Raw genomic sequence first — 14,689 nt, 5'->3', positions numbered from 1 at the left:
AATGAGGCGTCTGGACACATAAAGTTTCACTTGCTTTCACTTAGCTGGAGCAAGTCTGTTCTCAACTGAATACAGTCTGGACAAGAAACACTTAGCACAAACCAGGCCGAAGCATCTATCAATGCAACTTATGCTGAAGAAGTTTTTCCTATTATTTCTTTGTGATAAAAGTCCCTGTTATCTATCCCTATCTATTTTTCACAACAGCCGCTCACAAATATATAGTTTAAATAAAAAAAAGACTTCCTAAACATCTGGTCACTGTAGTTTTTGACAAACAAACAGGAGGAAATAGTGCATTTGTTGGGGACTATTTGCAGCGGTGGATTAATCCACATTTGGTGCTCTAGTCAGTATTTGGTGAAGCAGGACGGTGTATGTGGGACTGAGTCAAAATAAACTACAGTGTATTTGTTCATGGTAATAACGGAACATGTCACCCGGTGCAACAGTGTGGCTCATTTATGTGTTTTTAATAATATTAATATTTTCAAATCTCATCACAAATTACAGCATTGGCCCGAATATAAAAACAATATTTCTTTCTGGAAAGTACATTTGAAAAAGTGGGGGTCATATTATATTTGAGGACTAGATATTTACATATTCACAACATTACCATCCAACATTATCAGAATACCGGCACCTACAAAAGTGTTGCATTATGCATGTTTGTAGCCTTACTGTTGCTTCGCTAGCGAATTACTTCAAGTCTGTATATTATTAGCCAGCCCTTAAAGTTTTTAAGGAAGCCCAATTTCTGATGGCCTGTGTAACGTATTTTACTGCCACAGAAGACACAAATTCCCAGAGAGTGAAAATGATCTGAGAGTGTGTGAGTATGTGACTTAAAAGTAGTATTTACAGTATGTCTTCAGGTGCAGCTAGTTCTTCTGTGTGTGGGATTTACATTCTGCTTTAATGGAAGTATTTTACGTATCACTTTTGTGAGAGAAAAGGTTTTAAAGATCAGTACTATCTAAAAGTCACTCTCTCGCCTCCAACTAGTTCAGAATGCAGCAGCTTGGCTTCTCACTGGTTTTAACAGACGACATCACCCCAATTCTGGCTTCTTTCTATTGGCTTCCTGTTCATTTTAGAATAGATTTTAAGATTTTACTGATCACTTTTAAAGCATGCGTGGGTCTAGCCCCAAGCTACATAACGGAAATGTTGACCCCATATGAGCCAGCTCGCAGCCATCTTCAGGTGGGGCCCTTCTGGCCGTTCCAAAGTCGAAGCTTGAATCTAAAGGTGACTGTGCTTTTGCCATCAGGGCCCCTCGACTGTGGAGCGACCTGCCTGAGGAGATAAGGCTCGCAGAATCAGTGACTTCTTTTAAATCACTTCTTAAAACTCATCTTTATAGACTTGCTTTTATGTGATGTCAGCTTTTTATTTGTCTCTATTGCTTTGTTTCCATTTGTTTTTATTTCCTTTGTCATGTTTTTCATTGTTGTCTTCTTGTCTTAATTTTTTGTCTTGCTTTGTTTGGCATTTCTGTTTGGCTTTCTGCTATGATATTGCCCTCTGGGTATCCTGTTTCTGCTATGCCTTGTCTGTCAAAGCACTTTGCAAACTTGTTTTTAAAAGGTACCATATAAATAAAGTTATTATTATTATTATTATTATTATTATTATTATTATTATTATTATCTTATCCTTTGACTAATAGGGGAATTTCATTGACCTCAAAAGTTCAGACATACTTGTCCTACTACTCACCGGGGGTAACTTTGGTGGTTGCTGGTTCACTCTGACTTGTGGCCTTCTCGGCCACGAGTATAATGTCATACAAACGCCCCGCCTCCAGATGCCGGATGTGGGCGGAGTCTTGGCCGGCTGGAATGGTCATTTCTTGACTTCTCCCTGCTCCGTCATTGGGTGTGATGGTCAAACGGTACCTGTCAATCTCACCCTGCGACTGCTCCCATTGGACCACCGCAGACGTCGAGGTCGTCTTGACAACTTGGAGGTTAGTGGGACCAGAGATGACTGAAGATGAAGATGAAGAAGAAGAAATATATACAATTTACAGTTTTTACAGTCTCTATTCTACCAGGTAACATGTGGCTGTGGGAGTGAGTTCATGGGAGAAAGTGGGTACACAAGCATCCACTTTTTCAACCTTAAATTTACCTTGGCTCAGCACATTTCTTCTTTACTTTCCTAAACTCACAGTTACACTTCTGCAACCTCAGTCTTCCTGTTTGCAGTCGGCCGCTGGGCAGCCTCCCTGCAGCTGCCACAGATTACATCTTTCAGAGGAAGGGCAGCGAGAGGGAAATGTTTAAACTCTCTCTGCCAGTTTGGCGATTTGAGCTGTTCACAACAGCCAATATGTTGGTCAGAAGCTCCATTTTCTAACTAGTACACTTGAAGCTGCACTTTTATAGGGACATTTTACATTTGTAAGCATTACTGTCAACTGCAATATATTTAAGATTTCAGTATATGCCATATTTGATGAATGGGGCTTTTTCAGTGCAGATATTCATACCAATATGCTTCAGGGTGTAGTATATATTTTGTACTGCTTACAATATCCTTCATTGAGAATTTAATGTTTTCAGTTTTAAAATTTAAGTTACACCCACAATACCACTTCAGTACTGTAGCAGTGAAACTCTGAAATACATTATTACTGTAAACCAGCCAATGAAGTAACATTTTCAAAGATAATTCAAGACTTTAATGACTGACTGACCACAAGTAATTCTATAGTCTACATCTCTATATACAGTATATTCTAACCGTTGTTATTTGGGTAATTTACAACCTTCATCCAGATGTTAAAAAACTATTTTCTACTGTTTACTGTTGTTCAAATTACCCGAGAAGAAAAATACAGGATCATATGTGTTTGTTGTATAATAAAAGACAAATAAATATAGACAGCTCACGGGTCATGAATTCAGCAGAGCTCTCGCCTCCCCTCCTGCCGTCGATCTCCCCGGTGATGCTGACGGTGTACTCCTGACCGGCTGCCAGGCCCGTCTGAGTGAAGGTGGTCAGGCTGCCCTCCACCTGCGCAGTTATCTGCTGGTCACTCTCCTTCTGTTTGGGCCAGACAAAAAACACACATTTTCGAGATTTATTAAAAGTACTGCATCCATCAGGTGTAATAAATTAGAGGAAACATGACAAATTCAGGCTCCACTGTGTTCAGAGAGTGAATCCAATATGGATCTATTCCCCAGAACTTCAATGACGCTGCAGAGCCTCGGTCAGCCTGTGCATAATGCCAAGCAATAGGATAATGCATGTTTTGTGTATGCATTTAAAGAGTCAGTAAAAGTCTGCATGAATTCTGTCAAGTCCAGCTGCTTAATGCTGCTAAAATTTGTAAATCTGTCCAACCTTTTGGCCACTCTGGTCAGTTTCACACATATTTCCATGCTTGCAGAATTTGCCACGTATTTGTGATGTAGACCGAGATGTGGTGGTGCACTGCAGATGCACAGCAAAAAGTAACGTCATTTAATCTGCTCTCAGGGTTTTCTGAGAGTTCGTCTTCTTCTTTCTTCTCACAGTGTCACATCTGATCCATCATCACAGTTGCTGCACAATGACCAGTAGAGGGTGTGTTTTCTCCTGTTTCCTCCCACACTGACAGCTGATAATGAACTCCATTAAATTTTCTTCAAACTGCTTGTTGATTTAAGTCGTACGCTGACTTTAAGTTTGGCCAGCTGAGGGATACAAACACACTCCCAGTAATAAAAAAATAATAAATAAAGACGTAAACATCATCAGGGTGCATGAAGAGCCTGATCAGTAAGAGTGGAAACACTGTGCTATCTGCGGGGCATCGACATGTGTGGGCAAAGAGATACTCGTTGTGTTGTAGTTTTACTTTCTGGAGTTTCCAAAATCTAAAGTCAGTGAAGCAGAACAGAAACAATCCTGAAGGAAAACAGTGATGTCACTGAAACTCTTCTTGTTGTGTTTCTTGTGCTGCAATCACAAAGTTTCCTTTATGTGATTGAATGTTGACATTACTGTATATATTCAGTGATTGCTGGGACCATGAAGCCAATTTTAAATCCAATTTTCTAAAAATAAAAGTTTGAAATGATTGACGTGGATTTTTCCTGCTGCAAGATGACGCTCTGTATTGACGTGAAAAGAAAAAAAGAGCAAAAAGGAGCGTTCAAAGTAAGTCAAAAAGACAATTAATGATGTTTACAAATGGCTTTTTTGTAATTGTAATTTCACCCAAATGTTTTTATAAGACATATTTTTAAAATCTTATTCTTGAATATGCTTTTCAATATTCAAAATAAACACTGATTCGTGGATTCTTTTCAAACAAAAACCTAAGATAAATAACACTATAAGCCACTAGTGGCTGACTCCAGCTTTTTCATTAAAGCCCCTATGTAAAGAATTTTTATGTCATATAGCATCTTTAAAATGATTCTGATGGCATAAGTTATGGCATGTAATGCAACCAATGTGTCTTTTAATGATACTACCCCCACTAGGAGTTGCCAAAGTCAGAAATTGTATTCATCCAAATAGATGGAGACCTTATTTCGATATAACCAATCAAATCTTTGCATAAAGCAGTGATGTCAGTGTTCAGTATCATAGGCAGAGCAGACGGTCACACTGAGCCAATCAGCAGCTACAAAACACAAGAGCCAAAGACTCAACAACCACATTAGCTTCATGCTAAAGCCTCCTGTTTATCTAACGTACAAACACGAACACACATCTTGTCCTGCACCTCAGCTCGTTGAATGAGCCACCAAACAAACAGTCACCGGTGAAAAGTGCACTGCTAACGTCAGTTTGCAGGCTAGTTAGCTAATTAGCTGCTCAGCTGCAGCGCATTAAACAGCATGTAAACATACCTGCAAATGTCACTTGGGTCCATTAAGATGCTGGTGTGGTTCTTACTCCACTAATACCACTAACAACACGCCGTCTGCCCATGAAATGTACAGCAGTTTGTTTTGTAAGGTGTAACACCGGCACTCTGCCAGCTGCTGTCAATCAAACACAGACAGGGACACGCCCCTCCATTCGGCTGAGACAAAAAGGCGCATTTCTGACCTTTTATTCTTCCTTTTAATAATAACGTTGACATTATTTGTGACTACAAAAAGGGATAACTAAATGTGATTTCAGTTGGCCTTTAAGAGGATAGAGCATTTGGGAAATATGATTATTCACTTCCTGAGGTAAGTCACTGTGCCTGACAAAGAAATAGTCTGGCACATAACCCTCAATAAAACCACAACTTGTCATTTTTACACTTTTGTTGTAGTTTGTGTACAGATTAAACAAACAAAGTATAGGACCAGTGTGTAACATTTAGGACGACGTATTGACAGAAATGGAATATAATATTCATAAGTATGTTTTCATTAGTGTATAATCACCTGAAAATAAAAATCGTTGTGTTTTCATTACCTTAGAATAAGCCCTTTATATCTACAGAGGGAGCGGGTCCCCTTCCACGGAGGCCGCCATGTTGCACCACCATGTTTCTACAGACCAGAACAGACAAACCAAGCACTGGCTATAGATAGGGCTGTACCTGCCAACGGTCACGTCTTTCCCGGGTTTCTCCCGTATTTCAAGGCCATCTCTCAGCGCCCTCCTGTTTTGTTGTTTATTCCGGGAAACTCCCTTAATTTGCTTGGCCCTCAGCCTTTATTATGAATAATCGTCATACACAGATCCAAGTTATGGATGTTTAGCTGATGTCACCCAAGTTTCCATATCGTCTATGAAACACCGTCTAGACACACAATCCACACACTACATACAATTTCAACCCATCTGTCACCGCAACCTGGCAACCCACAACCCGATCCAAGGAGTGTGTGTGCAGCTGCTCTCTGCGCAGACAGACGTGCCAGCTAACATTAGGCAGGATGGCGTTCTAGCTAAAAATCTAAATACACCTACAATTTTAAGCAGAGTTGGACTGAACTGACTGAACAGTTTGAACTAACACAGCCGCAAAAAACCCCCAATATTTTGAAACCTAAATGTTGGCAGGTATGGATAGGGTCGTTTCTCAACCACCGTAGTTTCTCCTACACGATTGGAAGGGGAGGGTGAGGCGAGCGGTATTCAAATGGTTGCAAACTGCAATTTCACCACTAGATGCCACACATCCTTCACACTGCTCCTTTAATGAACTTTAGAGCTGCTGGTAGGTGAATTTTGTTACCTTTGGACAGAGCCAGACTAGCTGTTTCCTGTCTTTATGCTAAGCTAAGCTAAGCAGCTGCTGGCTGTAGCTACATATTTACCATACGGACACGAGACTGGTATCAATCTGAACATCTAACTTTTGGCAAGAAAGGAAATAAGTGTATTACCCAAAATGTCAAACTTTTCCTTTAAGACTCACAAACCGGCCTGTTTTGGGGCTTGTTGTTTTAACTGATTGCTTTGTCACAGTGAGCTGTGTTAGTTGCTGCTTGTCCGGCCCACTTAAGCTCATCCCAGGCTTCACCCTCATGGCTCCAGTCAAAGACAATCTCCAGGCTTAAAAACATGTTTTTCTACAGTCTAATTAGAAAACATGAAACCTGTGTCACAGCTGGGGGGAAAATACTCACAATTAGAAATTATTCTTGTATCTCTGTCACCACAGAATCTGTAATGACAATAATCACTGTGTTCAGTGTTTGTTCTTCAGTTCACTCATTCCCATAATTTAAGTCAGGATCATTTCATGCTGCACAAAGTTCTTATTATTCAATTTATCTATTGGAAACCCTGAAACTTCCCATGAATTAAAATCTGAGGCTTACTCAACAATTATTCAGCTGGGAGTACTGGGCTGACATTTTTTTTTTTTAACTTTCTAATGAATGGATACCGTGTTGTAAAGTAAATGGACCACAGCTGGTTGCCATGTTGGTTACTATGTTGGCTGCCTGGCGTTGGAGCTCCAGAGGACGTCCTGGATCAGTGTCCGTGTGTCAAAAGGCTTTCAACCATTTCCATATGAATGAGGGTGACATCATTAAAACTGAGACTCCAATAAATTCATGATACGCTTTAAAATAAGTCGAGGCTCTGTGGCGTCTCTGTGGGGCGTTCAGGGATGATGATGTTTGGTTCTTTCTGAACACGAGGAGGCCTAACTGGGCCACCGGGTGACTCTCAGGTTTATTTTCCATCATAAACCTGCAGACCAACGTCTCTAAAGAAGATTCTCCTCAAGGACTTTTTCTCTGTTTGGTTCTTGGTTTAAAAGAATTTTTGGTGTAAAAGTAGGATTTGGATGTAACACCCAACATAGTGTGTACATCAGTGGTGGAAGAAGTACTCAGATCTTTTACTTGTAGAAATACAAGTTACATGTACAAAAGTATCAGCATCAAAATATACTTAAAGTACCAAAAGTAAAAACTACTCATTATGCAGAATGGCTCATTTCAGAATTATATATATTATATCACTGGATTATAATTATTGATGCAAAAATGTGTTCAGCACTTTAAAGTTGCAGCTGGCAAATGTGGGGCTAAGTTTAGTTACTTTATATACTGCTGGGTGGCTTGTGCACTTCCCCCTGGTGATCAATAAAGTCTTAACCGATAATTTTTTTTGTTGATTATATTTTGTATTATTAATCTGAATCTGCAAAGTAACTAGTAGCTAAAAGTTATCAAATGAATGTAGTGGAGTATAAAGTACAATATTTCTCTCTGAAATGCACTGGAGGAGACGCATAAAGTAGCATATAATGGAAATATTCAAGTAAAGTGCAAGTACAGTACTTGAGTAAATGGACTCAGTTACTTTCCACCGCTGATGATCAGTGGGTCATTCAAGTTGTAAATCGGTAAGCATGGCCACACTTACTATCGCACTCACTGCTCAAACATCAACAACATATTCTACAGTCAAACTATAATCCATGAACTGATATCACGGCACAAACCTCCGTCAGAGCTAAAAACAAATATACAGCATACGGTTACGCTCGCAGCTCTGTAAGGCTGTTCTTTGAGCTAAACGCTAACATCACTATGCTAATCAGAGGATCACCAAAGTCATTAGAATTAATCATCTGGGACGATGAATTTCAGTCATGTCCGTCCATCCGGTAGAAGTTGAGATATTCCCGTCCACAGCGATGAACTTTTCCTAAAGATACAGAACAATCTGGGAAACACTGACATCGTCCAGCGTAAAAATAAGGAAACGCTTCTCCTTCAGTTTTCAGTTGACTCCACTGCAGAACGCATCAGAGTGTGATTCAGGCTGAAGTTTAATAACAACTGCTGAATGAATGACCTGCTTGAACTACACTGACCACTGATTTATTCTCAGGAATTTGGTTCAGATGATTCATCCACAGAAAACTGGACAAAATAAAACTGCAATTTAGTTCTAAATTAACGGCACTTTGCTCAGATAACCACTGCCGGGCAACACTGCTGCTTGTGCTGAGGGTTGATTCATCGTTCCCACTGACAGAGTCTCCACTTCTTGCCACTGAACTGGTCATCTTGGACGGGTGTCCTTTTTATCCACATCCATATGAATGAGACAGACGTCATTAACTGGAGACTGTTTATGAGGCACAAAAACAACGTGAAGTAACCCACACTGCACCTCACCGCCTTCTAATTCAGGAGAGAATCAAGCAAGTGAGCAGCTTTGATCAGTGATGGAGGAAGTATTCAGAAGTATAATCAGGAAAATGTACTTAAAGTACTCAAAGCAGAAAAATGTCCCTGTGGCTGTTATATATTCTGTCATTAGATTATTATTCCTCGTGCAGTAATGTAAAGCAGGATGTTGCTGCTGCAGCTGGTTGAGCTGGAGCTCATGTTGAACTGTTTCGTAGTCGATTATTTTCATTCTGGATTCATCTGCTGATTATTTTCTCCATTAATCGATTGATTGATTGGTTTGTAAAAACTCTGAAAACAGTGATTAATGCCGTCACGACGACCCAGAGCCCAAAGTGACGCCTTCACAATGTTGTTGTGTCCGACCGACAGTCCAAACCTCAACGTTATTAACAAAACATTCAAATCATTAAAAGCAAAATATTTTAAAGCAAAGCTGGAACCATGAAATGTTTATCAATTGTCAAAATAGTTTCCAATCAATTTTCTGTCAATCGACTAATCATTTCAGCTGTCCTTGTACATTTCCGTATGTTTTGTGTGAAAGAATCTTAATTTGTAAAGTAAAAGTACAATATTTCCGTCTGAGATGTAATGAAGTAGAAGTAGAAAGTAAACCTGCTGTGATTTCTAATGATTTCAGAGGCCAGCTGTGTTACAAATATCACGTTTTTATATTCTTAACCTGCCACGTCTGTAATTAAGGAAGTAAGAACACCACTGCAGACTTCCTTCCAAATTCTGAAGGCTAAAGTGGAAACTATGAACCTCTAAAGTCTACCAGACCAACCAGTGGCACCACCGCAACAAACCCATGGTGTTTGGTCAAGTTTTGTTCAATAGGAATATTATTTTTTATTCTAGTGGAGATGATAAAACGATGCATGCAGTGAATTGCTACAAGCATTAAAAACCTGGTGTCCTCAGTTTGAATATAATGAATTCAGTGTAAACATGTAACTTCTAATATGTGATACTTTGATGCAGTGTGGAACAAGTTTTCTACATTTAAAGATAAAGAGATATTTATGGGTAAATTAAGAATTTAACAGTTAGTAAAAAATGTTAATGCCAAAACTATTAGACAATTATTTGATGGGACGACAAAAGAATTAATCGATCATAATTTTGATAACGGACTGATTGCTTACACCATATATTAAGCAACATGTAAACTGAACATCTTTTTTAGTTTTAAGACTTCTGGTTGGACAAAACAAGTCATTTTAAGACGTCGACTTGGGCTCTGGGAACGTGTGAGGGGCAATTTAATTAATCATGAAATCAGCAATAAAATGACGCTTCTTATTTTGAGAAGCAAAATGTTAAAGAGCAGTTTTGACGTACTTCATTGATGGTGAGACCTGGAAACAATAAATATCTGTCGGATGTAAATGTGGTTCATCAGACTGCTTGAACATTGTTTCTCTCAGCCAGATGTTCTCTTCAGACTCAGACTCGTTTCTTTCTTTTGTTCTCTTTGTTCCTCAGAGACGAATCTTCTCTCCCTGCTGACAATCTGTCCTCACTTCAGCTGTTGATGTTGTGACACTCTGTTGTTGTTTATCTGTTGGTCTGGTAAACATGTCTTTCCCCCTCTCTCTCTCTCTGTCTCTCTCTCTCTCTCTCTCTCTCTCTCTGTGTCACAGCTGTGGGCCGGTGGTGATGTCATCCCTCTGGCAGTTGCCATGTTTTTGACAGTGTTTACACGTTTCCGTAGCAACAAGCATCCCACATCTGCATCTTTTCCTCTCCACCTCCAAGCGTTCTGTTCATTCACTGCTCTTCTGCTTTCATTCTGACCTTTTCGACTGTTTTGTCTCTGAATTTCATCTTTTCTCTTTTATTCTGCTCGTTTGTTCTATTGTCTTCTATTCTGTCCTTCTCCAACTTAAGACTAATAAACACTGTGTAACAACTGTGAGAGAAATACGGGGAATTCTTTGGTCATCGGTTTAAAAACAGTTAGACCACACTGTGAGACATGATCCACTGATGACTGATTAAGATCTTTGGAGACCAAAGAAAGTCCAGAGTCTGAAATTCTCACAATGTGTCTGCTGCAATAAGTCATCCAAACAAAACGGCAAAATATGTAGTTTTACATAGCTTTCCAAAATGACACATTTGATCGCCTTCCAAAACTGTTATGATCTGAAAAATCGTTTTTCTTCTTTTATGGTCATTTTTATGCCTTTATTTCATAGCTCCAGGAGAGAAATGAGGGGAAAGAGAAACAGGGAATTGCATGCAACAAAGGCTGAAAGCAAACAAGAGGCGTTGCGGTTCATGGTCGGTGCCTTAACCCCTTAGCCACCAGGGTGCGCCACAAAAATTATTCTTAGGATAATTCTTAGTTTTCTGATCTACGTTTACTGTCGGTAGGAAACAGAAAACAAACAGTGGTCTTTGATGTCAAAGTCACCAAAGTTCTGTCAGTCTAAATGTACTGTTCACTTGCTAGTATTAGAGCGAAGCGATGGGGATGAGAGTCAGCACCCTCTAAGTCTGAGGCCATGGCACTCTGCTGGAAAATGGTGGATTGCTTTCTTTGGGTTGGGAGTGATTTTGGTGTAGTGGCCACACTCGGTGTCGCAACTTCTGCGTTCATCCCGTGATGCACACTGACTTTTTCAGCATATGCGCCCAGTGAGCAACTTTCATAGGAATACATGGGGCGCCATCTTTAAACTTGGTATCCAGTTCACCTTAATACTTCCATGCGATGCAGGAAGCCAGCATGAGTTTTCTTTGCAGGATGTCTGGACTGAGCCTTAGATCCAGGGCGAGGAGCTCAGACATCCAGAAGGAGTTTGGAGTGTAGAGCTGCTGGAGGCAGTGGAGGTGGTTCGGGCATCTGATCAGGATGACTCCAGGACTTCTTCCTGTGGAGGTTTTCCGGGCACGTCCAACTGGGAGGAGACCCCTTTGGCAGACCCAGAACACGCTAAAGGAATGACATATCCCATCTGGCCTGGGAACACCTTGGGAACCTCCAGGAAGAGCTGGAGGAAGAAGGACCACCTTGCTTAGCCTACTGCCACCACCTGGACTCGAATAAACGAAAGGATGGAGTATTAACGGAATAGTATGACATTTTGGGAAATACCCTTATTCAAGTTGTGTGTCTTGTGTGTTGTCTTTCTTTCTCTTTCATTCCTCTTTTCCTTCTCTCTCTGTTTTACATGGACTCCAGTCAGGATGATTTCTCCTCTCTGTGGGTTCATAAAGTTGTTTTCATCACATCCTCTCATCAGTTCCAGTCTTATTCCCTCTGCAGGACTCTTCAGGCGTCTCTCCATCACTTCCTCTGTCTCTCAACTCTTAATCTCTCCACATTCATCCATCCATCCATCCATCATGTCTTTCTCTCTCTGTCTCTCCAGCTGTGGGCGGTGTGGATGTTTCCTGGTGGTGGTACTCTGGTCCAAACCTCTCAGAGTCATTACTGAGGCTTAATCCCTCGATGATGTCACCGCGGGGAGATCACTGGTCTGTTTTGTCGAAGTACGAGGTGATCACTGTAGTCGTGTGTGTGTGAGAAAACATGTTTGAGAGGAAGCCAGGACATGTGCGGTGAGGTGATTCCTCTGTGGTAAGCTGTCCAGTGTGTGTGTGTGTGTGTGTGCGCTGTAATCTAAAGCAGTGAGTTGGTTTCTTTTCATCTCAGTGACAGTTTTGATTTTGACTGATTTAAAAAGTGAGGTTGAGAGTGTTTTCTTTGTTCGGCGGCCCGTCCTCTCTCTCTCTCTCTCTCCTCAACACGACTCTCACAAATACCAACGCAATTAGTAATTTTCCACTTCTTTAATGCCTTCTGCTGCAGATTGATCACACATGTTTGAGAACAGTCCTGATGAACAAGTGAAGCAGAGGTTACCGGTTGATGTAGCTAAAGGAGAAATAATGGTCAGTGCGCTGAATGACCATAATATAGTTTCATAACATCTGATGGTGTGTTGAAGAGGTTGATGATGAAAAGCTCATTGATTCACTGGCAGCCGTAACATTCAGGCTTTAAAAGCAGCTCTTTTCAAACATTTTCAATGTCCAAGACTTGTCCTTAAAATAAACAATATTATAGACAAAAACACAGTTAATGCCTCATACTGGTGGTCATGTTCATTACACCCCACAATACCAGAAGTACTGTTTAGTGCCTTACCAGTAGTGGAGCTAGAACTGTAAAGTGTGTACAGGAAAGGTCATCAAAACTAAAAGGTCCTGTGTGAAAGTGCTCAGTAAAGGTCATTGCAATCTGCCTGTTGCAGTGATATCTGGTATGCAGATGAAACATTTTGTCAGTGATGAACAATCTCATGGTGTGTCCAACATGAAAAAGATGAACTGAATGTTGTCTTATTAAACTGGGATTAGATATTAACTTTATTGAAATCTACATGACTTGACACCCGACAAACGACTAGAGGCGAAGATCCTGTGTGCGGTGAAGGGACAGGTGCATGCAGGTGTTCCAAAAACAACAGGAAGTTAGTTATTGTAGTTTGGCCAGCAGCTGGAGCTGCAGCAGCAGCTGCGACACAGCGCATGGAGGCAAGTAAGGTACTTTAAAACACTTAATGCCCGATTGCTGCAATTTGCATCAAAAAGTATACTCCTTCTCAGAGTCAAATCTGAACACACAGGCACGAAACATATTGATATCATTCAGTGTGACTTACACTTCCTGAGGATATCAATATTTCTGATGTCCATCATGAATAAACGTTGTTCCTCCCACAACGAGTGTAAATATCTAAATATATGTATGTATAAAATAATTTAATGACGGACAGCGACTGGATCAAAGAGTAAAGGACTAGAACCCTTCAGCCATCCCTGTCTCCTAGAAATTACTTTTTATTATACTGTATAGTACTAAATTGTTTTCCCAATTACGTTTTGCTGTCGAACATAATCACTCGCTGGATTAGGGTCAGAGGCAGCAGGTTGCTACATTTCCGTACGTGCGGAGGTTGTGGTGGCTGGTGGGCGCATACAGTTCAGGACTTTGACTCCAGAGACCGGGGTTCACATCTTGAATCCCGTCTGTGGTTAGGGATCTCAGGGAAAGATTGGTTTTGGTTAAATGTTAATAAACATGTTGAAATCACTGCAGACTTGTATTAAACCAACAACATGATCTTTCCTGAACCTTAACCTTTAAGTGCTGCCAGAGCCGAAACATAACCATAAAAAAAGTTGAATAACGCTGTAGCCTAGTTGCTACGAGCAGATATTAAATTGCAAGTTTGGATATTTTGGTGGAAAACAAATTAAATAAGTTGAGTGAACACTTTCCTGATATGTTCAGTATCAACATAATAATAATAACATTTCCTCATGATGTTAATAAAAAAATGGAATCCAGTCAGAATTGTGTTTCCTACAAAACTTAATTTATATCCAAATTAGTTGGATATAAATTTCTAGGAGACAGTGTTGCTTCAACACCACACACTGTATAATTTAATTTTAATTTGACAGATCAGTCGTGACGCCTAAATCACACAGCTTGCATGTGACCTGACATTCGCAGTCCCTCCACGATGCAGCAGCCGGTGATCGACAGTCAAAGCCAAAGGGCCAAACCTGCAGGCTGTAACGTAGCTGACAGACGTGAGGAGCAGGTTGAGGTTAGTCTTGTTAGTCACAAACTCACAGGAGTTGTTAATCTGAGCTGGTTCCTCCTAAAGAGACTTTGTTGCTATGTTGCAGTTCATGTTTGTCCAACACAACCAGTGTGAGTGGTGATTTGATGCTGTTTGTGTTGCTAGCGCTGTCACTAACGACACACCCTCTCTGTTCAATGATCTGTTCCTGTGAGGGATGAAAATAAGTATAAAAATCTGACGGAGGAAATGCAACACATTTTCTAAAAGAGAAGATGAAGTGTTACTGTCTTCCTCGTGGTTACACACACACACACACACACACACACACACGAGTTCATCCGACCGCGATGAGACAGTTTTTAACTCTTACATCTTCAGTCTTTGCATGCTTCAACAAAATGAAATGAAGCTTGTTTTCTACCAGTTCGAAGTTGACTTTGGTTCATTACAAAGAGGATT

The 14,689-nt window shown here is 40.4% G+C and overlaps 1 protein-coding gene across 5 annotated transcripts in view; it reads right to left on the bottom strand.

Annotated features, from left to right (window-relative positions):
* The window catches only part of LOC122864481 (tenascin-X-like), a 68,669-nt gene that overhangs the window by 29,096 nt on the left and 24,884 nt on the right, over positions 1 to 14,689 (bottom strand). For all 5 annotated transcript variants that reach the window (XR_006375231.1, XM_044171943.1, XM_044171946.1 and 2 more), the window contains 2 exons: positions 2,904 to 3,057; positions 1,726 to 1,995 (listed from right to left, as the gene is read on the bottom strand). Coding sequence is in view for 4 of the 5 variants with exons in the window: in XM_044171943.1 (XP_044027878.1) it covers positions 1,726 to 1,995; positions 2,904 to 3,057 (424 nt within the window). In the remaining variant the exon portion in view is untranslated. The remainder of the gene's footprint in view (positions 1 to 1,725; positions 1,996 to 2,903; positions 3,058 to 14,689) is intronic.

The sequence above is a fragment of the Siniperca chuatsi genome, linkage group LG17, assembly GCF_020085105.1.
Source record: "Siniperca chuatsi isolate FFG_IHB_CAS linkage group LG17, ASM2008510v1, whole genome shotgun sequence".
NCBI lineage: Eukaryota > Metazoa > Chordata > Actinopteri > Centrarchiformes > Sinipercidae > Siniperca > Siniperca chuatsi.
Note: the sequence above shows the minus strand (reverse complement) of the source record. Positions and strands in the feature narration are given on the sequence as shown.